This window comes from Urocitellus parryii, chromosome 14 (genome assembly GCF_045843805.1).
Source record: "Urocitellus parryii isolate mUroPar1 chromosome 14, mUroPar1.hap1, whole genome shotgun sequence".
Lineage (NCBI taxonomy): Eukaryota > Metazoa > Chordata > Mammalia > Rodentia > Sciuridae > Urocitellus > Urocitellus parryii.
The window spans coordinates 2,978,717-3,005,050 of record NC_135544.1 but is presented as its reverse complement, the minus strand read 5'-3'; the positions used below and the strand labels follow the sequence as shown (position 1 = coordinate 3,005,050).

Genomic DNA, 26,334 nt, shown 5'->3' with positions numbered 1-26,334 from the left:
TGCGTGCCCGTCGGCACCTCTCTACCCTTCCAGAGGAATTCCCTACAGAACAGAACAGAAGACAGAACGATTTCTCGTTACTGTCCGGACAGGAGTATATGTGAGCCTCGCCAGGCCACCTCTCTGTCATCAGAAGAGATCTCCCTTAACCGGATATCAGTTGTTATAAAGGCGCCACTTACCTATGGAGGCCTCCTCCCCCAGGTGCTTGCTGATAGTTTTAGTGCGGCAGTTCACTGCAGTGCTCCGGGGACGAAGGCTCACTCCGAGGCCTTGGAACGTCTCAAGTTGCGCACCCCCTAGAGTGGCTCTCCAGCCCGGAGCCCTGGAGCGAAGGCCGGCTTCAGAATTTCCAGCAGTCTGCTCTTGTGGTCTGGCCGGGCAGGGTCATCTCACTGGGGCCTAAAAAATGTTAGACCAGGACGCAAGAAAAGACCACTGACTCCAATTAAAATCAAATTAAAGCAAGCTTATTATTTCGACCGGCCGGGCTGCCTTTCCCTCCCAAAACAGCGGGAGCAAGACAGCCCCGAGGCTTCTTTGTGGCCCAGTTTTATAGCCCAAAAGTTACACAAAGGGGGGGGGGGTTACAGATAACAGCACTCTGAGGAGCATAACACAAGTTTACATTTTTGCTGGCCCCGGCATCAGAATTTATGGAGATCTTAGAGACTCAGAGAGGGTCATTGTCCGGCCAGGGAAGGCCAGAATTTATGAGGCGTCACTAAGGTTTAGGAAAGGGTTGTTATCTGGTCAGGGAAAACCGGACCTGGGTGAGTTCAGGGCACGGGCAGGCATTCCAAGTAGGTTCAGAATTTGCAGTAATTTATAGTAAAGCCGAAATTATCTTTTCATGGTTTTATGGCGAGATGCCCAATTTTAAGAAAGGTTGGGTCTATCATGTCAAGATAAACAAATTCATGGTAGTCAGTTAAATTGTACTCATTTTCTCAGTTCAACATGAATTACAATTAGAACAATACCCTATTTAGAGAGAAAAAAATGAATGCCACGTGTGTGGGAAAGCCTTCAGCAAGTCTTACAACCTTAAAATGCATGAGAAAGTCCATACTGGAGAGAAACTATACAGATGTCATCGGTGTGGGAAAGCTTTTTGTAAATTATACAACCTTCAAATGCGTGATAAAATCCACACAGGAGAGAAACCATACAAATGCCATGTGTGTGGGAAAGCCTTCAGCAAATCAGTTCACCTTCGTCGTCATCAGATAACCCACATGGGAGAGAAACCATATCAATGTCAATTATGTGAGAAATCCTTTAGTCAAACATGCTACCTTAAACTTCATCAGAGAACACTCACTAGAGAGAAACCCTATCAATGCCACCTGTGTGGGAAATCCTCTAGTCAATCTTGTTACCTTAAACCACATCAGAGAATCCACACTGGTGAGAAACCATATATATGTGGTGTACGTGGGAAAGCCTTCAGTCTATCATCTGGCATAGACAACATGAGAAAACACACATTGGAGACAAACAATACAATGTCACCTACGTGGAAAAGCTTTCAGTACATGCCTGAGACACCATGAGAAAACACATACTGGAGAGAAACCATACAAATGCCCTGTGTGTGGGAAAGCCTTCAGTCGATCATCTTTTTCTCAGAAAAGTGGCTTAAAAGTTTATTAATACATATATATTTTAATAAGTAAAAACATTTTAATTGAGATATTGCCAGTATGAATATGTGCACGCCTCAAGATGCTTATGACATATGGTTATAAAAATACTCCTTGGGCTGGGGTTGTGGCTAAAGTGGTAACAGCACTTGCCTGGCCTGTGCCTGGTGCTGGGTTCGATCCCTGCCACCACATAAAAATAAAATAAAGATGCTGTGTCCACCGAACAATGAAAAAAAATAAATATTAAAATTCTCTCTCTCTCTCTCTGTCTCTTTCAAACACAAAACAAAACAAAACAACAACAACAACAACAACAAAAACCTCCTGAGATCCACAAACAGGGAAAAGAGTCAACCAGTCTCTCCAGGAAGTGAACTGACCACACCCAAATCCCTATTCCAATTCAGTGCTTGCAGGTGATTGGTGGATCTGGCAGGAAGTTAGTGGGTGTGGTCAGGAGGCTGAGCCATAAAAGACTGAAAACATGGACCGGGCTGTCATTTGAAGGCCGGCTCCGAAGGAGAAGCTCTCTCCTCTGGAGATTCAGCAGGGAAACCTGGTGGTTACTGGTCCTGGAGACATGGAGGCAGCTTCACTCCACTGCGGAGGTGAGTCTCAGTTTCATGACTGTATAAAACCTGAATGTTCATCAAATGCAGCTGATGCTAAAGTCTATTTGGGTCCTTCTCTACCTGCAGAGTCATCGTTGTCACCTTGCCCTGATGCACACTTAAATAAGAATTCAGCTCCTGTGGGGCCACTGCTGGCTCCTAGAGGGAAACTTTGTCTGAACTGGCAGAGACGGTCGGCAGCTGGTGCTGGGCTGCAGAACATGGGAAACACTTGCTACGTGAATGCAGCCCTACAGTGCCTGACATATACACCTCCTCTGGCCAACTACATGCTGTCCCAGGAGCACTGCCAACGCTGTCCTCGTCACAGGGTCTGCATGCTGTGTGTGATGCAAGCCCACGTGACACGGGCTCTCCGCCACCCTGGGGATGTCATTCGGCCCCTGCCTGCTTTGGTTGACGGCTTCCACACTTCCCGGCAAGAAGATGCCCATGAATTTCTGCTCTTTACTCTCCATGCCATGCAGGAAGCATGTCTGCGTGGGCACAAGCAGCCAGGTGCTCACTCCAAGGACCCTACCCTCATGCGCCAGATATTTGGAGGGTGCTGGCGATCTCAAATCAAGTGTCTCCACTGCTGTGGCATTTCAGACACTTTTGACCCCTACCTGGACATTATGCTAGACATCACGGCAGCTCCCAGTGTGCAGCATGCACTGGAGCACTTGGTGAAGCCCGAGTGGCTGGAAGGGGAGAACGCCTACCAGTGTGGTGTCTGTCAGAAGAAGAGGCCAGCCTGCAAGACCCTGACCCTGCAGAAGGCACCAAACGTTCTTATGCTGGTATTGAAACGGTTCTCGGATCTCACAGGGGAAAAAATTGCTAAGCACGTGCGCTATCCTGAGTGCCTTGACATGCAGCCATACATGTCTCAGCAGGGCAGAGGCCCACTGGTGTATGCCCTCTATGCTGTGCTGGTCCATGCCGGGGTGACTTGTCGCAGTGGACACTACTATTGTTATATAAAAGCTGGCAATGGCCAGTGGTACAAAATGGACGATGCTAAGGTAGTGGCCTGTGACATTGCTTGTGTCCTGAGTCAGCGTGCCTATGTCCTCTTTTATGTCCAGAAGAGTGAACTTGAAACTGACAATGGGAGTGTGTCCCTGGGCAGGGAAACAATAGCTCTTGGGCCTGAGGACACAATCTTGAGAGCCACCCAAGGAGAGCTCCAAGGAGACTCCTATAGCAAAGCACTAGAGCCAGAAGAGCGCTTGGAGGATACAGCTACTGGAGAAATCACCTTGGATCAGTGGAAATTTCTCCAAGAACAGAACCGACCAAAGTCTGAATTCAACCTCAGGAAAGTGGAATTCACTCTGCCTCCCAATGTTGTTGTGATTCACCAGTCAAAACACAGAGAAAAGGAGAACATAATGGATAAGCAGGAAACATACAAGCAGAGCAAGGATACCAAGTACAGCATACGTGAGGATTTGGTGAACACTGGCCAACTCCCGTGTCTTGCAGGAAGGCCCAGAGCCAACAAGAAGAAGAACAAGCAGGGCAAGAGGACAGTAATTGTGGTCTAGCAATCCAGGACACTGTGAAGGCCTTTGTACCGCAAACTAATGGTAAGTACTTAGCAGTCCCTGGAGTGCTTTGAGTTCCCTGAAGTAGAGGAGTGCAAACAGAAGCCTGGGTGATCACGGGATCCAGTTGTGGCTTTGGGAGTCAAACCAAAGCCTTTAGTCAGTCTCCAATCATTGGGACTTCTCCAAAGTGCCATGGCATCTCTGAAACCTTGAGAACTGTGGTGGATGGGCCGTGGAAAGAGGGAAAGGTGCCCGTGGCATCCAAGCAGTTCAAGGTCAAGTACCACTGCAGAAGGTTGTCCCAACAAGCTCAGCTGCCTGCAGAGCCCAGGGACGTGGCACTCTCCAGCTGCCAGCTCACAGCCCTGCATCGCGTCCCTGAGGGGGCAGCAGCCCCAGGCACCTGAAAGGTCATGAGGATGTCCATGCGGTTATCCAGGAACTCATCCCACTGCAGAAATCCTTCTCCTCCTCTTCTAACTCTGCTCCTAACCTCCCTCGCCTCTCCTTCCTCTTCTTCCTGTGCTCCAGGTGTGGGCAGGGCCACTCCCAAAGGCTGCCTAATTAGGAGCATTGGGCCTTCTTTTGTCCAAGGGATTGTGTATGTGCCCTGTGAATGCCTCCCTAGAAGAAATGGCTTTTCTAGAGGAAGAAGCCTGCAGCCTTAGGGTTGATTCCAAAGATACTTCTCCTAACTCCATGAACTCTGAATTTGCAGCTGAAGCTGAAGGTCAGAAGGATGGGATGGAAGGACCAAACGAAGCCCAGAAAAGCAGCTGGAATAGGCTTGGGACCAGGACTCCAAGCTGATCTCCCTGAAGGCTCCACAGGACATCCTAGGGAAATGCAGTGCCCAGAAGGAAAGAAGCTGCCACCCCTAGGGTGAAGCCCAGCCCAGAAGTGTGTCCCAACCATATGGAAGGACCAGCCCTGAGCATCAAGGTCACTTGTCAGAAAGAGAAAGACTTGCCCCCAGAGGTCAGAGCCCAGGAGGAACAGCCTGACAGGAGCAGGTTCTGTGACACCAGAGTGATTGTGGACCCTCGGGAGGAACCTCCTTAGGAGTCACTTGGTGACCCAAGGACAGTCATTGACAAGCCCTCTGTGGTGAAGGCGATCCCCCACTCACTGTCTTGACAGGGTCACAGTGAGAAAAATGTTGGCAAAGCTGCTCTCCCACTCTCTTGACAGGGTCACAGTGAGGATGATTGCTGGCAAAGCCACACTGGTTGGTGGGTAACCGAAACCATGAGACCCTTTTTTATGTAATTGGGACTTTGCATTTTCATGCTTATGTTTCTCACAGGAGGCATGAGTATGTTAAATGCCAAACAAATTAAATTTCAGATGGCTAGAACATATCAGGTAGTTCATGCCTTGGAGGCTGTTCTACTACCCCTCAGCATATCAAGGACAACGTAGAAGGCTATTCTTCTATCTTAGTACATTGTGGACAAGCCTAATAATGGACAACAATCATTCTCTGAAAGGTCAGGAGAACTAGTGCACCTTGACTGAGAATCAAAGAAACTCTTTGAGAAAGCAGCTCAACCAGTTTTATGAGAATAAATTTAGGAATTAATTAAAATAGCTTTATAAGACACAGTCTTAGAATAATGTTAGAAATATTATCTTATTTAGATTCTTAAGTTTAGAAATTCTTAAGTCTTTAGTTGTATAGGTTTCTGATATGTTTTAAGGATGATTCGTAAACTTTAGGATATTTTAGATATAAGATTTAAAGGGACTTTTTTAGATGGGAATTTTAGATTAAAAATAAAGTACAAGTGTACTTTAGGTTAATGATTGGTTAGGAGACTTAGAGTCTGGTTATGTAGTTTGGCATTAGTTAATAAGAAAATAACATATCTTGGGAAAAATAGTAAATCTTGGGAAAATCTGAAAAATGTAAATTAGTGACATATTTTATTAATGATTCTGTACTTTTAATAATTATATAACTGAAGGTCATATCCTGGAAAAATGTAAATTAATGTACCCTCAATCATGGTTAAGGAAATGTCATGTCTTGGCAAAGTTTTAAATTATATAATTAATGACGTATTGTGAATCTATAATGATGAGAAAAATTGTAATAAAAGGGGACCCAGAGAAAGCTGCTTTAGCTCTCTCTCTGGAGATTGCTGCAATGGAACGACTCCTGTCTCATCTTTTCGCCGACGCCACTCATCCTTCAGGACTCCCTGGAACCCGCTAGGGCAGGACTCCGGCACCTCTCCCCTGCTAGAATTTTTGGATGGCTCCAACATTGAAAAGTGGGTTGAGAAATCCAAAAGCATTCATATAGGAAGGTGGTGATGGAACACCCTCCATGAGGAGGCCACTGGTGTGACGTGGACGAGTCTCCAGGGTCAGACTCTCTCAGGAGGAGCCTGTCTCCCTGAAGTGCTCAGCAGTTCCAGAGCCTTCTTCCCTCTCCACTGACTACAACATGTACCCCTCATTCGTACAGAAGTCCTTGGTGTGACTACACCAGCTACAGGGCCAGCAGCCCAAGACTCCTGGCCACCCCTCTGTGGGCAGCAGCCAGGACACAGCCCAGGCTGGGACAAGCAGCCACAGCCTCCTAAGTGATTATCCCCCAGCTCCTCAGTGAGCTCCCAGAGCACCTCCAGAGACCCAGAATTCCCATTCCCTGCAGGTGTGCAGAAGCTCCCTAGAAGAAGTGAAGGAGAAAAGGACATTCTGAGCGGAGACTCCACCTCTTCCCTGTGGCAGACAGGCATCTAGCTCCCTGACACAGGGACCTGGGGAGCCCAGCCTGAAGCAGGACTTTATTGACACTCAGTGCCACTTGGCCATGCTGTACTCCAAGTTCTCTTTCAAGGGGACCTTTACAAGTTTCAGAAAAATTTACAGCAGCTCTTTCCTCACCTCCAGGGCTGCATCTCTGACTTCTGGGACACTGGGACACTGACAGTCTGCCTGTGGGAGCAGATGCTGAAGGAGGATCTGGTCTGGGGGGTCTTCAGCTGTCACCCAGATTTTGCACCTTATTATAGTGGGAGCCAATAGAAGTCTGTTGCAGGCCTTGGGGGACCCCAGGTCATAGTCTTTGGGTCAATGGGCTGGGATTGCTCTTAATAGTGCACCTCGCCCGTCCCACAGCAGGGCAAGATAACCTCGGTCTCTGTGGTCAGCTTGTCTCTTTTTTTTAGATGTAAGGTTTTTCTACTTCTAGAGCTAACAAATATAATTCCTAAAAGTTTCTGTGGATGTCATTTGTTAACTGCTTTATAAGCCATTTCTTATCATTTGGCCATGATGTTTGTTTCGTTCAGTTTTGGAGTACTGGGGAAGGAATCCAGGCAGCGAGCTGCACTCCAGGTCTCCAGTATGCCTGGGGACCAGGGAGGAGAGGCACTTTGTGACTTCTCCTGACTGACATCAGCATGAATCTTTCCTTCTTGGGAAGTAATCAACTTTGGGTGTTGTTTTGTTTTCAAGGTGAAATACGCCCATTGCAGAATATTTGGAAAGTGCAAAGAAGTGTGTAAAGATCATTCTCCTTCACTCTGAAAAATTAAAAATCAAAATAAGAGGAGGCTCATGGTTTTTTGTAAACAAAATTGTATTGGTTACTCTGAAGAAAAAAAAAAAAAGGTCCAGGAGCAGATGTTTTCACAGCTGAATTAAGTCATTATAAATTTAAATGCCTTTAACACAAATGTGGGTCATATACCATAATTTGATCAACTGCTTAATTTTCAGGTACATAGTAATTTCCCACTCATATTTATCGTTATTCTCTGAACTATCTGAATTTTATTTAAAATTTAAAATTCTTATATTTTATCTATGTTGTTTTTTCTGTATTTCTAAGTATTTTATGTCAAATCTCCATAATATAATTTGTAAAATATGTACTTGGGAAATATATCTAACCTTCTTTTATCCAATTAAGGTTAATTGTGTATATTTTCAGGAATATTTAATAGAAGCCCCTATCCCTTCCCATTCACATTAAGAAAAGAAATATAATAGAGCTGGATTTTGAGATTTTAATAACCTAATTTATATCATCATCAAGTTTGTCATTTCCTGAATTGAAATCTCTAATTTATTTGATTGACATGCTTATTATTACAAATTAAATAAAAAAGAAAAGTGAACATGTTTTAGATGATTTGTTTCACTGAAGCACTAGACCAATTTAAGGAGAATCTATCACTCAATCTACATACAATGGCTCTAGAAAGGCAGTTTGATGAGATCACCTTTCAAAGTCACATGATAGCACTCTCAATCTAGTCAATAGGATCCAATCACATCTGATCCAATCATGATCCAAACATTTCTAAAATACTTTGAAACTTATTGCTTGACATTTATGCATATTAAAACATTGTGAGATATATATATATATATATATATATATATATATATATATATATATACACACAGACACATTTGAAAACTGAATGCAATTTTATGTAGTATTTCCAATATACTGCTTCATACTCCAACTTGGTGTTTGAAATAAATACATGCACATTAACTGGAGTTGGTGGTGCACACCTTTAATCTCAGGAACTCAGGAGGCTGAGGCAGGAGGGCTGCAAGTTTGAGGCCTGCCTCAGGAAGTTAGTGAGACCATCAGCATTTTACAAAACCCTTTCTCAAAATAAAAGAAAGGACTGGGGTTGTGGCTCAGTGGTAAAGCTTCTTTGGGTCAATTTCTAGTAGCTAAATAAACAAATAAATATGTAAAAATAGATCCACAAGTAATGTCACTCTCTTGTCTAACATACCTCTAGTTTATTCCATTGCACTGTGGTTTACTAGTTATCTACACAGGGGAACTGAGATTTTTAAAATGTTCTAGTTGTCTATTCATCAACATTAGTCATTTCCAGCTCTCAAAACCTCCCACCTCTATACCTTCAGAATTTACCTGTATTCCTCATCCTGAACTTCCTGAGTCTTATTCCAAATTGATCCTTTGTGATAACTGGTGGAACCCTTCAGAAAAAGTCAACAAAATGAGAAAGTATAGCAATTCCTCCTATGAGTTAAATGTTCTCTCATCTCTGCTTTCCTGTGTTTCTCACAGTGTCTGTTAGACCAGGACGCAAGAAAAGACCACTGACTCCAATTAAAATCAAATTAAAGCAAGCTTATTATTTCGACCGGCCGGGCTGCCTTTCCCTCCCAAAACAGCGGGAGCAAGACAGCCCCGAGGCTTCTTTGTGGCCCAGTTTTATAGCCCAAAAGTTACACAAAGGGGGGGGGGGTTACAGATAACAGCACTCTGAGGAGCATAACACAAGTTTACATTTTTGCTGGCCCCGGCATCAGAATTTATGGAGATCTTAGAGACTCAGAGAGGGTCATTGTCCGGCCAGGGAAGGCCAGAATTTATGAGGCGTCACTAAGGTTTAGGAAAGGGTTGTTATCTGGTCAGGGAAAACCGGACCTGGGTGAGTTCAGGGCACGGGCAGGCATTCCAAGTAGGTTCAGAATTTGCAGTAATTTATAGTAAAGCCAAAATTATCTTTTCATGGTTTTATGGCGAGATGCCCAATTTTAAGAAAGGTTGGGTCTATCATTCCCCCCTTTTCTGATGTGTCCCTTTCAAATCTTTGATAGGGTAGGGGAAGAGCACTGAGAGAATTTTAATCCTTCAGGTAACAGTCTCCAAATTTTTAGAACTCACCCAAAACCGGTCTCCCTGATTTTACCTGACTTAATTAATTACTTATATTGATAATCTATTTATTTTTGGCTCCATTGTTGTAAGAAGAGAGGCGTCACTCATTTTGGCTTCTTTTGAGCTGAGAGAGGGTGACGTGAGGGGGCACGGCGTGAGGGACATGAGTTGCCTTTTAGAAGTCGGTTCGGTTTGAAGTCTGGTTGGGGAGGAACAGGTTGTAAAGTCACATCTGGGGATGGTGCTTCTATGAGAGAAACAAAAACCATGAGTACTGAGTACTGAGTAATGTTGCAGCAGCTGGAACGTGTCACTGTATAGAAGTTCCCTCACCAGGCTTTTACCTTCCCAGTTATCAGGACTATAAGCATAACATTTAACTTTTAGTGTTACAGATGTCCTTCCCCATAAGATACAGTTTAATAATTTAATGTCATCTGATCTTGCAAAATTCTTTTACTAGTATGAGCTCTGTGTCTAATAGGGAAACCTTTAATTCTGTTACTCAGGGCTGGATAATCATACTAGCAAACACGAAGCCTACCTGTGTAGGTTAGGAATATCTGTAGGCCTTAAACTAAAAACTTCTGTCTCTGGCAGCTCCTCTTGATAGTCTCTTTTTATAGTTATCAGGCATTTCTGTCTGAGAATCCTTCTTTGTAGCCTCCAGTCTTACTTATTTTGGGAGGCTAACATAAAGTGTATACCTTAAAATATTATTATTATTATTATTTAAAATGCCCAGGAATGGCTGTATTTTGGTTTTAATGTCTTTGCTAAGTGTTTAAGATGAAGCAGTCAAACTGGCTTTTGTTTCTATCTATTGTTAACAGTCAGCTGAGCTTTTATGGGAGTCATTCCTGGGGAAACTTCTCAGTTCTGCTAGTGCCATTTGCGCTAGGATGGGTCTAGATCTTGCTTGACCATGTGGCTTCCCTCAGAAGCACCAGGGATGTCTCCCTTCTCTGATGACTCTCCTCTTCATAGCAAATGCACTGATTGGCTTTCTGTTCTCCAGTGGTCTCATTAGTCTCCCTGATCGGGAGGTTATGTGGCCCAGAGTTGCAAAGCTCTTTAGAGAAGTCCCCTGTTCCCTGAATTCAGACTGACTCAGAGGGCAAGAGCCAAATATTGGTTTTTCTGGCCCTTTTAATTTAACTTTAATTTTAAAACTTAATCTTAAACATCCAGCAAATAAATTTTAACAGCCTTATATTAAGGGTACTGGGCTTTGATGTCTATAACTTTATAATTATTCATCTTTTTATTAATTGGGATCTGTATTATCCTATCTGTCTTGTAGGTGATGGCTTATTATCTCGAACTAACCCATGTTGTGTTCTTAAAGCAACACTTCTGTAAAACACTAACAGGGAATCTTTAGATCACTTATAAGGAAATTACAAAATAAAATTAACAAGAGTAAAAACACTTAGTTCGTGTAACAGCTACCCTGAATTTTTGGCTGAGTTATACATTATATCCCCTGTTTGAGATCCTAGTAATCTTGACAGAAAAAAAACAACAACAACAAAAAAAAACCAAACTTTTGAACATAACTTTAAATGAACTAAAATCTGGCCTACTGTTTTCATAGTCATTCTCACATGTAGTAAGATGGGACACAGAGCCTCATCTCAGGTAAAGCAAGGCTCTTTATAAATCTTAAGTGTTTTAGTTCTAAAGCTGATCTTTGTATTTTTAATTATCATTTTACAAAGTTTACATAAATTGTTTGAGGTCACATGAACATTAGCTAACACCATATGATATCACATTTAAAACATGAATTAAAGAAAGGCTGAAAGTTTTTAACCTTTACATAGATTAGGCTCTCATTAACTTAAGAATACATTTAAATTGTTCCCCAATGTAAGAAGTAACAAAACTTTACATATCTTATTGATAACAGGTAAATAAATCCCCAATATATTTTTTACCATACAACTTCTGAACACCAGCTTGATATAATGCTCTTTCAAAGTTTCTACCTTACAGACTTGTATACCTGGAAGATATGAGCACATTAATAGCATCACAATTACATTGATGTTTCTACATTAACCAAGTTTAGCTTTTAAAGAAATGGCAGTACAATGCTCTAAAATAACAGTTCTTATTTAACCAGTTGTTTAACTTTATGGTTGCTTGCTCTAGGAAAAAATAAAACTTAATAAACACAATGTTGTTGGTAAACTTATGTTTTAACAAATTTTTGTCTCTTTAACACATGACTGATTTTTACAATCTTATACAGACCTTAGTAAATCAATCAGATATCTAACAAAAGTACTCATGAATGAGTAATCCCATATCAAATTTACTTTACTTATTTTATCAAAATATTAGACAAATGTATTGAACAGTGTAAACCATTTTTTTTTGTTGTTGAAGGAAAAGTCCTAGAACCAAGGCATATTAGACATTTTATAGACATTAATATTTTATGAGTTTTTTGAACACCTAGGAAAACTTGTAAGCTTAAATTTTAAAGACATTTATTTTTATCTGTTTATCCAATTTAAATTGAACCATTTAAATCACATGAATTAAAGATCTTTGGATCCATTTTTTTTAATTTGTTTTTATGAGCGCTCCTTATATATGTTAATTTGTATATCACATATATATATAGACATATAACACATAACACAAGTGTGCACACATAACAATAGTAAAGGCCTTAGTAACTTTTCGCAGGTGAAATCTCCATTGCAATGTTTCAAAAACTCCACAGTTGGTCAAAGATAGGACTGATCAGAAAAACATTAACCTAGGTCTGTAGGGTCAAAATCATGAGCTCAAAAAAATACAGAATCTAAGGAAAAAAACAAGAGTCCTAGTAAAAATGACTGGCCAGTAATTAGTAAATACCATACAATTTACTTTTTCTTTTTCTTAGGTCTCAGATCAGTCTCCTACTGAGCTTGCAGGCTTCTTTCATTTGCATTTCAACATAAGTCCTGGCTGAGGTCTGAAGGAGCAGGGAAAAAACTGCTATTCTGAGCAGACACCTCAGGCCTAAGGCATTTTAACTATAAGTCATAATTTTCAGGTTCGAATGTTGAAAATTATGATACAAGTTTAAGATACAATTCACAAAATTTTATATCTTTACATCTTGTTTTGTCAACAGATACCATACTATGATTTACTATCCTTGTCCAAATTAATGCACTGGTACACACAGTAGCATTTTCCCAGGCTACCCAATTCGAAATTGGTGAAAAAAAGACTGAATGATTAGGAAGTTACTTGCCAACTTGGAAGTAGAGTTCTTTAGTTTTCCATCCTAAGTATTTAAGTTCTCTGGAATGACTTATCTGAAATCATAAACTAAACAATTACCTAATCCCAACTTTTAACTGCAGCATTGTGCAATGCATCAAAAACCCATTCAGATACCACATTGTTACAATAAAACATCATCTTTTAGACACACATTCAGCCAAGATCATTCCCAAGAAACAATTTATAATATCAACACACTATTGCACATGTCTTAAAGGGTCAGAAACAAAGACACAGGACAGACAGAGAGGAGCTCCAGACTATGGCTGACAGACAGAAACCATTTAAAACAGAGCAGATAAGAGAAAAATCTCCTACACCAGTGGCACCATAGATGTCCCCACAAGGGGACCAGATGTTTTCACAGAGGGGCAACCTGAAATATAAAATCAAGGGTCTCCATGGCGACTTTACTGCATTAAGTGTCTCCTTTTTCTTTTTCTCTTTTCAAGAAGATAGAGGTGGCATAATCCTTACAGTACAGGGAAGGAAGGAGGGAATCCCCGAAGCAACAGGGCTTTGGCAGCTGCTGGGAGTCCCTCAGTCCCTCCTTTTACTTACAGGATTCCACCTCAAGCACACTCCATCTCTTAACATTTCAGTAGTCAGTTCTCAAAAAGTTCAGGGGGGGGGGCGGTGATATCAAAATTTGTAACTGAAAGTTCAATTCCTGACCTTAGAGCCAATTAATGCCAATTTAATAACGAGGACAGGGTTTTGAGAAAAAGAAAAAGGGAGTTTTATTGCTTTGCTAACAAAGGAGAAACACCTGGGACTCTGCCCAAAGGTTGTGACTCTCTTGATCCGGAGGGACAAGGGGTTTTAAAGGAGTCTCACTTGTTTACCTGGGAGATACTCAGTTCTTAGGTCCCCAGCAGGCATTGCCCTCTGCACTGGAGGTGCTTCAAGCAGCCAGCTAGGGGCTTCTCTCCTCCTGCTTAACAGAGGGGGGTAAAGTTCATCGCAGTTCTTTAAAACACAGTCCAAAGGGGTGTCAGGCTGACTTGCTTTATTACCCATTTTCATATCCAGTATCCTTAAGTTTTTACCACAGAAATCACACAACGAAACACACAAAAACAAACAAAAAACATATAGAACACAGAACAAAACACAAGAAAACAGAAACCCAGCGCCGAAACAGAAAAACAGAAGAGCAATGCAACGTCTTGCCAAAGCTCCGGGGTAGGAGCGCGTGCGTGCCCGTCGGCACCTCTCTACCCTTCCAGAGGAATTCCCTACAGAACAGAACAGAAGACAGAACGATTTCTCGTTACTGTCCGGACAGGAGTATATGTGAGCCTCGCCAGGCCACCTCTCTGTCATCAGAAGAGATCTCCCTTAACCGGATATCAGTAGTTATAAAGGCGCCACTTACCTATGGAGGCCTCCTCCCCCAGGTGCTTGCTGATAGTTTTAGTGCGGCAGTTCACTGCAGTGCTCCGGGGACGAAGGCTCACTCCGAGGCCTTGGAACGTCTCAAGTTGCGCACCCCCTAGAGTGGCTCTCCAGCCCGGAGCCCTGGAGCGAAGGCCGGCTTCAGAATTTCCAGCAGTCTGCTCTTGTGGTCTGGCCGGGCAGGGTCATCTCACTGGGGCCTAAAAAATGTTAGACCAGGACGCAAGAAAAGACCACTGACTCCAATTAAAATCAAATTAAAGCAAGCTTATTATTTCGACCGGCCGGGCTGCCTTTCCCTCCCAAAACAGCGGGAGCAAGACAGCCCCGAGGCTTCTTTGTGGCCCAGTTTTATAGCCCAAAAGTTACACAAAGGGGGGGGGTTACAGATAACAGCACTCTGAGGAGCATAACACAAGTTTACATTTTTGCTGGCCCCGGCATCAGAATTTATGGAGATCTTAGAGACTCAGAGAGGGTCATTGTCCGGCCAGGGAAGGCCAGAATTTATGAGGCGTCACTAAGGTTTAGGAAAGGGTTGTTATCTGGTCAGGGAAAACTGGACCTGGGTGAGTTCAGGGCACGGGCAGGCATTCCAAGTAGGTTCAGAATTTGCAGTAATTTATAGTAAAGCCGAAATTATCTTTTCATGGTTTTATGGCGAGATGCCCAATTTTAAGAAAGGTTGGGTCTATCATGTCAAGATAAACAAATTCATGGTAGTCAGTTAAATTGTACTCATTTTCTCAGTTCAACATGAATTACAATTAGAACAATACCCTATTTAGAGAGAAAAAAATGAATGCCACGTGTGTGGGAAAGCCTTCAGCAAGTCTTACAACCTTAAAATGCATGAGAAAGTCCATACTGGAGAGAAACTATACAGATGTCATCGGTGTGGGAAAGCTTTTTGTAAATTATACAACCTTCAAATGCGTGATAAAATCCACACAGGAGAGAAACCATACAAATGCCATGTGTGTGGGAAAGCCTTCAGCAAATCAGTTCACCTTCGTCGTCATCAGATAACCCACATGGGAGAGAAACCATATCAATGTCAATTATGTGAGAAATCCTTTAGTCAAACATGCTACCTTAAACTTCATCAGAGAACACTCACTAGAGAGAAACCCTATCAATGCCACCTGTGTGGGAAATCCTCTAGTCAATCTTGTTACCTTAAACCACATCAGAGAATCCACACTGGTGAGAAACCATATATATGTGGTGTACGTGGGAAAGCCTTCAGTCTATCATCTGGCATAGACAACATGAGAAAACACACATTGGAGACAAACAATACAATGTCACCTACGTGGAAAAGCTTTCAGTACATGCCTGAGACACCATGAGAAAACACATACTGGAGAGAAACCATACAAATGCCCTGTGTGTGGGAAAGCCTTCAGTCGATCATCTTTTTCTCAGAAAAGTGGCTTAAAAGTTTATTAATACATATATATTTTAATAAGTAAAAACATTTTAATTGAGATATTGCCAGTATGAATATGTGCACGCCTCAAGATGCTTATGACATATGGTTATAAAAATACTCCTTGGGCTGGGGTTGTGGCTAAAGTGGTAACAGCACTTGCCTGGCCTGTGCCTGGTGCTGGGTTCGATCCCTGCCACCACATAAAAATAAAATAAAGATGCTGTGTCCACCGAACAATGAAAAAAAATAAATATTAAAATTCTCTCTCTCTCTCTCTGTCTCTTTCAAACACAAAACAAAACAAAACAACAACAACAACAACAACAAAAACCTCCTGAGATCCACAAACAGGGAAAAGAGTCAACCAGTCTCTCCAGGAAGTGAACTGACCACACCCAAATCCCTATTCCAATTCAGTGCTTGCAGGTGATTGGTGGATCTGGCAGGAAGTTAGTGGGTGTGGTCAGGAGGCTGAGCCATAAAAGACTGAAAACATGGACCGGGCTGTCATTTGAAGGCCGGCTCCGAAGGAGAAGCTCTCTCCTCTGGAGATTCAGCAGGGAAACCTGGTGGTTACTGGTCCTGGAGACATGGAGGCAGCTTCACTCCACTGCGGAGGTGAGTCTCAGTTTCATGACTGTATAAAACCTGAATGTTCATCAAATGCAGCTGATGCTAAAGTCTATTTGGGTCCTTCTCTACCTGCAGAGTCATCGTTGTCACCTTGCCCTGATGCACACTTAAATAAGAATTCAGCTCCTGTGGGGCCACTGCTGGCTCCTAGAGGGAAACTTTGTCTGAACTGGCAGAGACGGTCGGCAGCTGGTGCTGGGCTGCAGAACATGGGAAACACTTGCTACGTGAATGCAGCCCTACAGTGCCTGACATATACACCTCCTCTGGCCAACTACATGCTGTCCCAGGAGCACTGCCAACGCTGTCCTCGTCACAGGGTCTGCATGCTGTGTGTGATGCAAGCCCACGTGACACGGGCTCTCCGCCATCCTGGGGATGTCATTCGGCCCCTGCCTGCTTTGGTTGACGGCTTCCACACTTCCCGGCAAGAAGATGCCCATGAATTTCTGCTCTTTACTCTCCATGCCATGCAGGAAGCATGTCTGCGTGGGCACAAGCAGCCAGGTGCTCACTCCAAGGACCCTACCCTCATGCGCCAGATATTTGGAGGGTGCTGGAGATCTCAAATCAAGTGTCTCCACTGCTGTGGCGTTTCAGACACTTTTGACCCCTACCTGGACATTATGCTAGACATCACGGCAGCTCCCAGTGTGCAGCATGCACTGGAGCACTTGGTGAAGCCCGAGTGGCTGGAAGGGGAGAACGCCTACCAGTGTGGTGTCTGTCAGAAGAAGAGGCCAGCCTGCAAGACCCTGACCCTGCAGAAGGCACCAAACGTTCTTATGCTGGTATTGAAACGGTTCTCGGATCTCACAGGGGAAAAAATTGCTAAGCACGTGCGCTATCCTGAGTGCCTTGACATGCAGCCATACATGTCTCAGCAGGGCAGAGGCCCACTGGTGTATGCCCTCTATGCTGTGCTGGTCCATGCCGGGGTGACTTGTCGCAGCGGACACTACTATTGTTATATAAAAGCTGGCAATGGCCAGTGGTACAAAATGGACGATGCTAAGGTAGTGGCCTGTGACATTGCTTGTGTCCTGAGTCAGCGTGCCTATGTCCTCTTTTATGTCCAGAAGAGTGAACTTGAAACTGACAATGGGAGTGTGTCCCTGGGCAGGGAAACAATAGCTCTTGGGCCTGAGGACACAATCTTGAGAGCCACCCAAGGAGAGCTCCAAGGAGACTCCTATAGCAAAGCACTAGAGCCAGAAGAGCGCTTGGAGGATACAGCTACTGGAGAAATCACCTTGGATCAGTGGAAATTTCTCCAAGAACAGAACCGACCAAAGTCTGAATTCAACCTCAGGAAAGTGGAATTCACTCTGCCTCCCAATGTTGTTGTGATTCACCAGTCAAAACACAGAGAAAAGGAGAACATAATGGATAAGCAGGAAACATACAAGCAGAGCAAGGATACCAAGTACAGCATACGTGAGGATTTGGTGAACACTGGCCAACTCCCGTGTCTTGCAGGAAGGCCCAGAGCCAACAAGAAGAAGAACAAGCAGGGCAAGAGGACAGTAATTGTGGTCTAGCAATCCAGGACACTGTGAAGGCCTTTGTACCGCAAACTAATGGTAAGTACTTAGCAGTCCCTGGAGTGCTTTGAGTTCCCTGAAGTAGAGGAGTGCAAACAGAAGCCTGGGTGATCACGGGATCCAGTTGTGGCTTTGGGAGTCAAACCAAAGCCTTTAGTCAGTCTCCAATCATTGGGACTTCTCCAAAGTGCCATGGCATCTCTGAAACCTTGAGAACTGTGGTGGATGGGCCGTGGAAAGAGGGAAAGGTGCCCGTGGCATCCAAGCAGTTCAAGGTCAAGTACCACTGCAGAAGGTTGTCCCAACAAGCTCAGCTGCCTGCAGAGCCCAGGGACGTGGCACTCTCCAGCTGCCAGCTCACAGCCCTGCATCGCGTCCCTGAGGGGGCAGCAGCCCCAGGCACCTGAAAGGTCATGAGGATGTCCATGCGGTTATCCAGGAACTCATCCCACTGCAGAAATCCTTCTCCTCCTCTTCTAACTCTGCTCCTAACCTCCCTCGCCTCTCCTTCCTCTTCTTCCTGTGCTCCAGGTGTGGGCAGGGCCACTCCCAAAGGCTGCCTAATTAGGAGCATTGGGCCTTCTTTTGTCCAAGGGATTGTGTATGTGCCCTGTGAATGCCTCCCTAGAAGAAATGGCTTTTCTAGAGGAAGAAGCCTGCAGCCTTAGGGTTGATTCCAAAGATACTTCTCCTAACTCCATGAACTCTGAATTTGCAGCTGAAGCTGAAGGTCAGAAGGATGGGATGGAAGGACCAAACGAAGCCCAGAAAAGCAGCTGGAATAGGCTTGGGACCAGGACTCCAAGCTGATCTCCCTGAAGGCTCCACAGGACATCCTAGGGAAATGCAGTGCCCAGAAGGAAAGAAGCTGCCACCCCTAGGGTGAAGCCCAGCCCAGAAGTGTGTCCCAACCATATGGAAGGACCAGCCCTGAGCATCAAGGTCACTTGTCAGAAAGAGAAAGACTTGCCCCCAGAGGTCAGAGCCCAGGAGGAACAGCCTGACAGGAGCAGGTTCTGTGACACCAGAGTGATTGTGGACCCTCGGGAGGAACCTCCTTAGGAGTCACTTGGTGACCCAAGGACAGTCATTGACAAGCCCTCTGTGGTGAAGGCGATCCCCCACTCACTGTCTTGACAGGGTCACAGTGAGAAAAATGTTGGCAAAGCTGCTCTCCCACTCTCTTGACAGGGTCACAGTGAGGATGATTGCTGGCAAAGCCACACTGGTTGGTGGGTAACCGAAACCATGAGACCCTTTTTTATGTAATTGGGACTTTGCATTTTCATGCTTATGTTTCTCACAGGAGGCATGAGTATGTTAAATGCCAAACAAATTAAATTTCAGATGGCTAGAACATATCAGGTAGTTCGTGCCTTGGAGGCTGTTCTACTACCCCTCAGCATATCAAGGACAACGTAGAAGGCTATTCTTCTATCTTAGTACATTGTGGACAAGCCTAATAATGGACAACAATCATTCTCTGAAAGGTCAGGAGAACTAGTGCACCTTGACTGAGAATCAAAGAAACTCTTTGAGAAAGCAGCTCAACCAGTTTTATGAGAATAAATTTAGGAATTAATTAAAATAGCTTTATAAGACACAGTCTTAGAATAATGTTAGAAATATTATCTTATTTAGATTCTTAAGTTTAGAAATTCTTAAGTCTTTAGTTGTATAGGTTTCTGATATGTTTTAAGGATGATTCGTAAACTTTAGGATATTTTAGATATAAGATTTAAAGGGACTTTTTTAGATGGGAATTTTAGATTAAAAATAAAGTACAAGTGTACTTTAGGTTAATGATTGGTTAGGAGACTTAGAGTCTGGTTATGTAGTTTGGCATTAGTTAATAAGAAAATAACATATCTTGGGAAAAATAGTAAATCTTGGGAAAATCTGAAAAATGTAAATTAGTGACATATTTTATTAATGATTCTGTACTTTTAATAATTATATAACTGAAGGTCATATCCTGGAAAAATGTAAATTAATGTACCCTCAATCATGGTTAAGGAAATGTCATGTCTTGGCAAAGTTTTAAATTATATAATTAATGACGTATTGTGAATCTATAATGATGAGAAAAATTGTAATAAAAGGGGACCCAGAGAAAGCTGCTTTAGCTCTCTCTCTGGAGATTGCTGCAATGGAACGACTCCTGTCTCATCTTTTCGCCGACGCCACTCATCCTTCAGGACTCCCTGGAACCCGCTAGGGCAGGACTCCGGCACCTCTCCCCTGCTAGAATTTTTGGATGGCTCCAACATTGAAAAGTGGGTTGAGAAATCCAAAAGCATTCATATAGGAAGGTGGTGATGGAACACCCTCCATGAGGAGGCCACTGGTGTGACGTGGACGAGTCTCCAGGGTCAGACTCTCTCAGGAGGAGCCTGTCTCCCTGAAGTGCTCAGCAGTTCCAGAGCCTTCTTCCCTCTCCACTGACTACAACATGTACCCCTCATTCGTACAGAAGTCCTTGGTGTGACTACACCAGCTACAGGGCCAGCAGCCCAAGACTCCTGGCCACCCCTCTGTGGGCAGCAGCCAGGACACAGCCCAGGCTGGGACAAGCAGCCACAGCCTCCTAAGTGATTATCCCCCAGCTCCTCAGTGAGCTCCCAGAGCACCTCCAGAGACCCAGAATTCCCATTCCCTGCAGGTGTGCAGAAGCTCCCTAGAAGAAGTGAAGGAGAAAAGGACATTCTGAGCGGAGACTCCACCTCATCCCTGTGGCAGACAGGCATCTAGCTCCCTGACACAGGGACCTGGGGAGCCCAGCCTGAAGCAGGACTTTATTGACACTCAGTGCCACTTGGCCATGCTGTACTCCAAGTTCTCTTTCAAGGGGACCTTTACAAGTTTCAGAAAAATTTACAGCAGCTCTTTCCTCACCTCCAGGGCTGCATCTCTGACTTCTGGGACACTGGGACACTGACAGTCTGCCTGTGGGAGCAGATGCTGAAGGAGGATCTGGTCTGGGGGGTCTTCAGCTGTCACCCAGATTTTGCACCTTATTATAGTGGGAGCCAATAGAAGTCTGTTGCAGGCCTTGGGGGACCCCAGGTCATAGTCTTTGGGTCAATGGGCTGGGATTGCTCTTAATAGTGCACCTCACCCGTCCCACAGCAGGGCAAGATAACCTCGGTCTCTGTGGTCAGCTTGTCTCTTTTTTTTAGATGTAAGGTTTTTCTACTTCTAGAGCTAACAAATATAATTCCTAAAAGTTTCTGTGGATGTCATTTGTTAACTGCTTTATAAGCCATTTCTTATCATTTGGCCATGATGTTTGTTTCGTTCAGTTTTGGAGTACTGGGGAAGGAATCCAGGCAGCAAGCTGCACTCCAGGTCCCCAGTATGCCTGGGGACCAGGGAGGAGAGGCACTTTGTGACTTCTCCTGACTGACATCAGCATGAATCTTTCCTTCTTGGGAAGTAATCAACTTTGGGTGTTGTTTTGTTTTCAAGGTGAAATACGCCCATTGCAGAATATTTGGAAAGTGCAAAGAAGTGTGTAAAGATCATTCTCCTTCACTCTGAAAAATTAAAAATAAAAATAAGAGGAGGCTCATGGTTTTTTGTAAACAAAATTGTATTGGTTACTCTGAAGAAAAAAAAAAAAGGTCCAGGAGCAGATGTTTTCACATGTTTTCACAGCTGAATTAAGTCATTATAAATTTAAATGCCTTTAACACAAATGTGTCAGGGAGCTAGATGCCTGTCTGCCACAGGGATGAGGTGGAGTCTCCGCTCAGAATGTCCTTTTCTCCTTCACTTCTTCTAGGGAGCTTCTGCACACCTGCAGGGAATGGGAATTCTGGGTCTCTGGAGGTGCTCTGGGAGCTCACTGAGGAGCTGGGGGATAATCACTTAGGAGGCTGTGGCTGCTTGTCCCAGCCTGGGCTGTGTCCTGGCTGCTGCCCACAGAGGGGTGGCCAGGAGTCTTGGGCTGCTGGCCCTGTAGCTGGTGTAGTCACACCAAGGACTTCTGTACGAATGAGGGGTACATGTTGTAGTCAGTGGAGAGGGAAGAAGGCTCTGGAACTGCTGAGCACTTCAGGGAGACAGGCTCCTCCTGAGAGAGTCTGACCCTGGAGACTCGTCCACGTCACACCAGTGGCCTCCTCATGGAGGGTGTTCCATCACCACCTTCCTATATGAATGCTTTTGGATTTCTCAACCCACTTTTCAATGTTGGAGCCATCCAAAAATTCTAGCAGGGGAGAGGTGCCGGAGTCCTGCCCTAGCGGGTTCCAGGGAGTCCTGAAGGATGAGTGGCGTCGGCGAAAAGATGAGACAGGAGTCGTTCCATTGCAGCAATCTCCAGAGAGAGAGCTAAAGCAGCTTTCTCTGGGTCCCCTTTTATTACAATTTTTCTCATCATTATAGATTCACAATACGTCATTAATTATATAATTTAAAACTTTGCCAAGACATGACATTTCCTTAACCATGATTGAGGGTACATTAATTTACATTTTTCCAGGATATGACCTTCAGTTATATAATTATTAAAAGTACAGAATCATTAATAAAATATGTCACTAATTTACATTTTTCAGATTTTCCCAAGATTTACTATTTTTCCCAAGATATGTTATTTTCTTATTAACTAATGCCAAACTACATAACCAGACTCTAAGTCTCCTAACCAATCATTAACCTAAAGTACACTTGTACTTTATTTTTAATCTAAAATTCCCATCTAAAAAAGTCCCTTTAAATCTTATATCTAAAATATCCTAAAGTTTACGAATCATCCTTAAAACATATCAGAAACCTATACAACTAAAGACTTAAGAATTTCTAAACTTAAGAATCTAAATAAGATAATATTTCTAACATTATTCTAAGACTGTGTCTTATAAAGCTATTTTAATTAATTCCTAAATTTATTCTCATAAAACTGGTTGAGCTGCTTTCTCAAAGAGTTTCTTTGATTCTCAGTCAAGGTGCACTAGTTCTCCTGACCTTTCAGAGAATGATTGTTGTCCATTATTAGGCTTGTCCACAATGTACTAAGATAGAAGAATAGCCTTCTACGTTGTCCTTGATATGCTGAGGGGTAGTAGAACAGCCTCCAAGGCATGAACTACCTGATATGTTCTAGCCATCTGAAATTTAATTTGTTTGGCATTTAACATACTCATGCCTCCTGTGAGAAACATAAGCATGAAAATGCAAAGTCCCAATTACATAAAAAAGGGTCTCATGGTTTCGGTTACCCACCAACCAGTGTGGCTTTGCCAGCAATCATCCTCACTGTGACCCTGTCAAGAGAGTGGGAGAGCAGCTTTGCCAACATTTTTCTCACTGTGACCCTGTCAAGACAGTGAGTGGGGGATCGCCTTCACCACAGAGGGCTTGTCAATGACTGTCCTTGGGTCACCAAGTGACTCCTAAGGAGGTTCCTCCCGAGGGTCCACAATCACTCTGGTGTCACAGAACCTGCTCCTGTCAGGCTGTTCCTCCTGGGCTCTGACCTCTGGGGGCAAGTCTTTCTCTTTCTGACAAGTGACCTTGATGCTCAGGGCTGGTCCTTCCATATGGTTGGGACACACTTCTGGGCTGGGCTTCACCCTAGGGGTGGCAGCTTCTTTCCTTCTGGGCACTGCATTTCCCTAGGATGTCCTGTGGAGCCTTCAGGGAGATCAGCTTGGAGTCCTGGTCCCAAGCCTATTCCAGCTGCTTTTCTGGGCTTCGTTTGGTCCTTCCATCCCATCCTTCTGACCTTCAGCTTCAGCTGCAAATTCAGAGTTCATGGAGTTAGGAGAAGTATCTTTGGAATCAACCCTAAGGCTGCAGGCTTCTTCCTCTAGAAAAGCCATTTCTTCTAGGGAGGCATTCACAGGGCACATACACAATCCCTTGGACAAAAGAAGGCCCAATGCTCCTAATTAGGCAGCCTTTGGGAGTGGCCCTGCCCACACCTGGAGCACAGGAAGAAGAGGAAGGAGAGGCGAGGGAGGTTAGGAGCAGAGTTAGAAGAGGAGGAGAAGGATTTCTGCAGTGGGATGAGTTCCTGGATAACCGCATGGACATCCTCATGACCTTTCAGGTGCCTGGGGCTGCTGCCCCCTCAGGGACGCGATGCAGGGCTGTGAGCTGGCAGCTGGAGAGTGCCACGTCCCTGGGCTCTGCAGGCAGCTGAGCTTGTTGGGACAACCTTCTGCAGTGGTACTTGACCTTGAACTGCTTGGATGCCACGGGCACCTTTCCCTCTTTCCACGGCCCATCCACCACAGTTCTCAAGGTTTCAGAGATGCCATGGCACTTTGGAGAAGTCCCAATGATTGGAGACTGACTAAAGGCTTTGGTTTGACTCCCAAAGCCACAACTGGATCCCGTGATCACCCAGGCTTCTGTTTGCACTCCTCTACTTCAGGGAACTCAAAGCACTCCAGGGACTGCTAAGTACTTACCATTAGTTTGCGGTACAAAGGCCTTCACAGTGTCCTGGATTGCTAGACCACAATTACTGTCCTCTTGCCCTGCTTGTTCTTCTTCTTGTTGGCTCTGGGCCTTCCTGCAAGACACGGGAGTTGGCCAGTGTTCACCAAATCCTCACGTATGCTGTACTTGGTATCCTTGCTCTGCTTGTATGTTTCCTGCTTATCCATTATGTTCTCCTTTTCTCTGTGTTTTGACTGGTGAATCACAACAACATTGGGAGGCAGAGTGAATTCCACTTTCCTGAGGTTGAATTCAGACTTTGGTCGGTTCTGTTCTTGGAGAAATTTCCACTGATCCAAGGTGATTTCTCCAGTAGCTGTATCCTCCAAGCGCTCTTCTGGCTCTAGTGCTTTGCTATAGGAGTCTCCTTGGAGCTCTCCTTGGGTGGCTCTCAAGATTGTGTCCTCAGGCCCAAGAGCTATTGTTTCCCTGCCCAGGGACACACTCCCATTGTCAGTTTCAAGTTCACTCTTCTGGACATAAAAGAGGACATAGGCACGCTGACTCAGGACACAAGCAATGTCACAGGCCACTACCTTAGCATCGTCCATTTTGTACCACTGGCCATTGCCAGCTTTTATATAACAATAGTAGTGTCCACTGCGACAAGTCACCCCGGCATGGACCAGCACAGCATAGAGGGCATACACCAGTGGGCCTCTGCCCTGCTGAGACATGTATGGCTGCATGTCAAGGCACTCAGGATAGCGCACGTGCTTAGCAATTTTTTCCCCTGTGAGATCCGAGAACCGTTTCAATACCAGCATAAGAACGTTTGGTGCCTTCTGCAGGGTCAGGGTCTTGCAGGCTGGCCTCTTCTTCTGACAGACACCACACTGGTAGGCGTTCTCCCCTTCCAGCCACTCGGGCTTCACCAAGTGCTCCAGTGCATGCTGCACACTGGGAGCTGCCGTGATGTCTAGCATAATGTCCAGGTAGGGGTCAAAAGTGTCTGAAATGCCACAGCAGTGGAGACACTTGATTTGAGATCGCCAGCACCCTCCAAATATCTGGCGCATGAGGGTAGGGTCCTTGGAGTGAGCACCTGGCTGCTTGTGCCCACGCAGACATGCTTCCTGCATGGCATGGAGAGTAAAGAGCAGAAATTCATGGGCATCTTCTTGCCGGGAAGTGTGGAAGCCGTCAACCAAAGCAGGCAGGGGCCGAATGACATCCCCAGGGTGGCGGAGAGCCCGTGTCACGTGGGCTTGCATCACACACAGCATGCAGACCCTGTGACGAGGACAGCGTTGGCAGTGCTCCTGGGACAGCATGTAGTTGGCCAGAGGAGGTGTATATGTCAGGCACTGTAGGGCTGCATTCACGTAGCAAGTGTTTCCCATGTTCTGCAGCCCAGCACCAGCTGCCGACCGTCTCTGCCAGTTCAGACAAAGTTTCCCTCTAGGAGCCAGCAGTGGCCCCACAGGAGCTGAATTCTTATTTAAGTGTGCATCAGGGCAAGGTGACAACGATGACTCTGCAGGTAGAGAAGGACCCAAATAGACTTTAGCATCAGCTGCATTTGATGAACATTCAGGTTTTATACAGTCATGAAACTGAGACTCACCTCCGCAGTGGAGTGAAGCTGCCTCCATGTCTCCAGGACCAGTAACCACCAGGTTTCCCTGCTGAATCTCCAGAGGAGAGAGCTTCTCCTTCGGAGCCGGCCTTCAAATGACAGCCGGGTCCATGTTTTCAGTCTTTTATGGCTCAGCCTCCTGACCACACCCACTAACTTCCTGCCAGATCCACCAATCACCTGCAAGCACTGAATTGGAAAAGGGATTTGGGTGTGGTCAGTTCACTTCCTGGAGAGACTGGTTGACTCTTTTCCCTGTTTGTGGATCTCAGGAGGTTTTTGTTGTTGTTGTTGTTGTTGTTTTGTTTTGTTTTGTGTTTGAAAGAGACAGAGAGAGAGAGAGAGAATTTTAATATTTATTTTTTTTCATTGTTCGGTGGACACAGCATCTTTATTTTATTTTTATGTGGTGGCAGGGATCGAACCCAGCACCAGGCACAGGCCAGGCAAGTGCTGTTACCACTTTAGCCACAACCCCAGCCCAAGGAGTATTTTTATAACCATATGTCATAAG

At 44.5% G+C, this 26,334-nt stretch overlaps 4 protein-coding genes and 6 pseudogenes across 4 annotated transcripts; 7 read left to right on the top strand and 3 right to left on the bottom strand.

Moving 5' to 3' along the window:
• Positions 1 to 2,229: 2,229 nt before the first annotated feature.
• On the top strand, positions 2,230 to 3,813 carry LOC144250208 (ubiquitin carboxyl-terminal hydrolase 17-like protein 6). Its single transcript, XM_077792706.1, has one exon. The coding sequence runs from the start codon at positions 2,230 to 2,232 to the stop codon at positions 3,811 to 3,813; it is 1,584 nt and encodes a 527-aa protein (XP_077648832.1).
• Positions 3,814 to 4,229: 416 nt separating this feature from the next.
• On the top strand, positions 4,230 to 4,953 carry LOC144250207 (3'-5' RNA nuclease TATDN2 pseudogene; annotated as a pseudogene).
• A 564-nt stretch (positions 4,954 to 5,517) lies between these two features.
• Positions 5,518 to 7,222, top strand: LOC144250206 (3'-5' RNA nuclease TATDN2 pseudogene; annotated as a pseudogene).
• A 3,882-nt stretch (positions 7,223 to 11,104) lies between these two features.
• LOC144250205 (uncharacterized) lies at positions 11,105 to 15,628 on the top strand. The gene is made up of 3 exons (XM_077792704.1): positions 11,105 to 11,128; positions 14,965 to 15,424; positions 15,501 to 15,628. The coding sequence occupies exons 1-3, from the start codon at positions 11,105 to 11,107 to the stop codon at positions 15,626 to 15,628; spliced, it is 612 nt and encodes a 203-aa protein (XP_077648830.1).
• A 573-nt stretch (positions 15,629 to 16,201) lies between these two features.
• Positions 16,202 to 17,785, top strand: LOC144250204 (ubiquitin carboxyl-terminal hydrolase 17-like protein 6). Its single transcript, XM_077792703.1, has one exon. The coding sequence runs from the start codon at positions 16,202 to 16,204 to the stop codon at positions 17,783 to 17,785; it is 1,584 nt and encodes a 527-aa protein (XP_077648829.1).
• Positions 17,786 to 18,201: 416 nt separating this feature from the next.
• On the top strand, positions 18,202 to 18,925 carry LOC144250203 (3'-5' RNA nuclease TATDN2 pseudogene; annotated as a pseudogene).
• Positions 18,926 to 19,489: 564 nt separating this feature from the next.
• On the top strand, positions 19,490 to 21,194 carry LOC144250202 (3'-5' RNA nuclease TATDN2 pseudogene; annotated as a pseudogene).
• Positions 21,195 to 21,476: 282 nt separating this feature from the next.
• LOC144250201 (3'-5' RNA nuclease TATDN2 pseudogene) lies at positions 21,477 to 22,548 on the bottom strand (annotated as a pseudogene).
• A 564-nt stretch (positions 22,549 to 23,112) lies between these two features.
• LOC144250200 (3'-5' RNA nuclease TATDN2 pseudogene) lies at positions 23,113 to 23,836 on the bottom strand (annotated as a pseudogene).
• A 416-nt stretch (positions 23,837 to 24,252) lies between these two features.
• On the bottom strand, positions 24,253 to 25,836 carry LOC144250199 (ubiquitin carboxyl-terminal hydrolase 17-like protein 6). The gene has a single exon (XM_077792701.1). It carries the CDS (start codon positions 25,834 to 25,836, stop codon positions 24,253 to 24,255), a length of 1,584 nt encoding a protein of 527 aa, XP_077648827.1.
• Between the last annotated feature and the right edge of the window lie 498 nt (positions 25,837 to 26,334).

Coding starts and splice junctions, on each gene's coding strand:
- LOC144250204 (XM_077792703.1), top strand. CDS start 16,202: ATGGAGGCAGCTTCACTCCACTGCGGAGGTGAGTCTCAGTTTCATGAC.
- LOC144250205 (XM_077792704.1), top strand. CDS start 11,105: ATGGGACACAGAGCCTCATCTCAG. Junction 11,129..14,964: donor GACACAGAGCCTCATCTCAG/GTAAAGCAAGGC, acceptor TACCCTATTTAG/AGAGAAAAAAATGAATGCCA. Junction 15,425..15,500: donor TGTACGTGGGAAAGCCTTCA/GTCTATCATCTG, acceptor TACGTGGAAAAG/CTTTCAGTACATGCCTGAGA.
- LOC144250208 (XM_077792706.1), top strand. CDS start 2,230: ATGGAGGCAGCTTCACTCCACTGCGGAGGTGAGTCTCAGTTTCATGAC.
- LOC144250199 (XM_077792701.1), bottom strand. CDS start 25,836: ATGGAGGCAGCTTCACTCCACTGCGGAGGTGAGTCTCAGTTTCATGAC.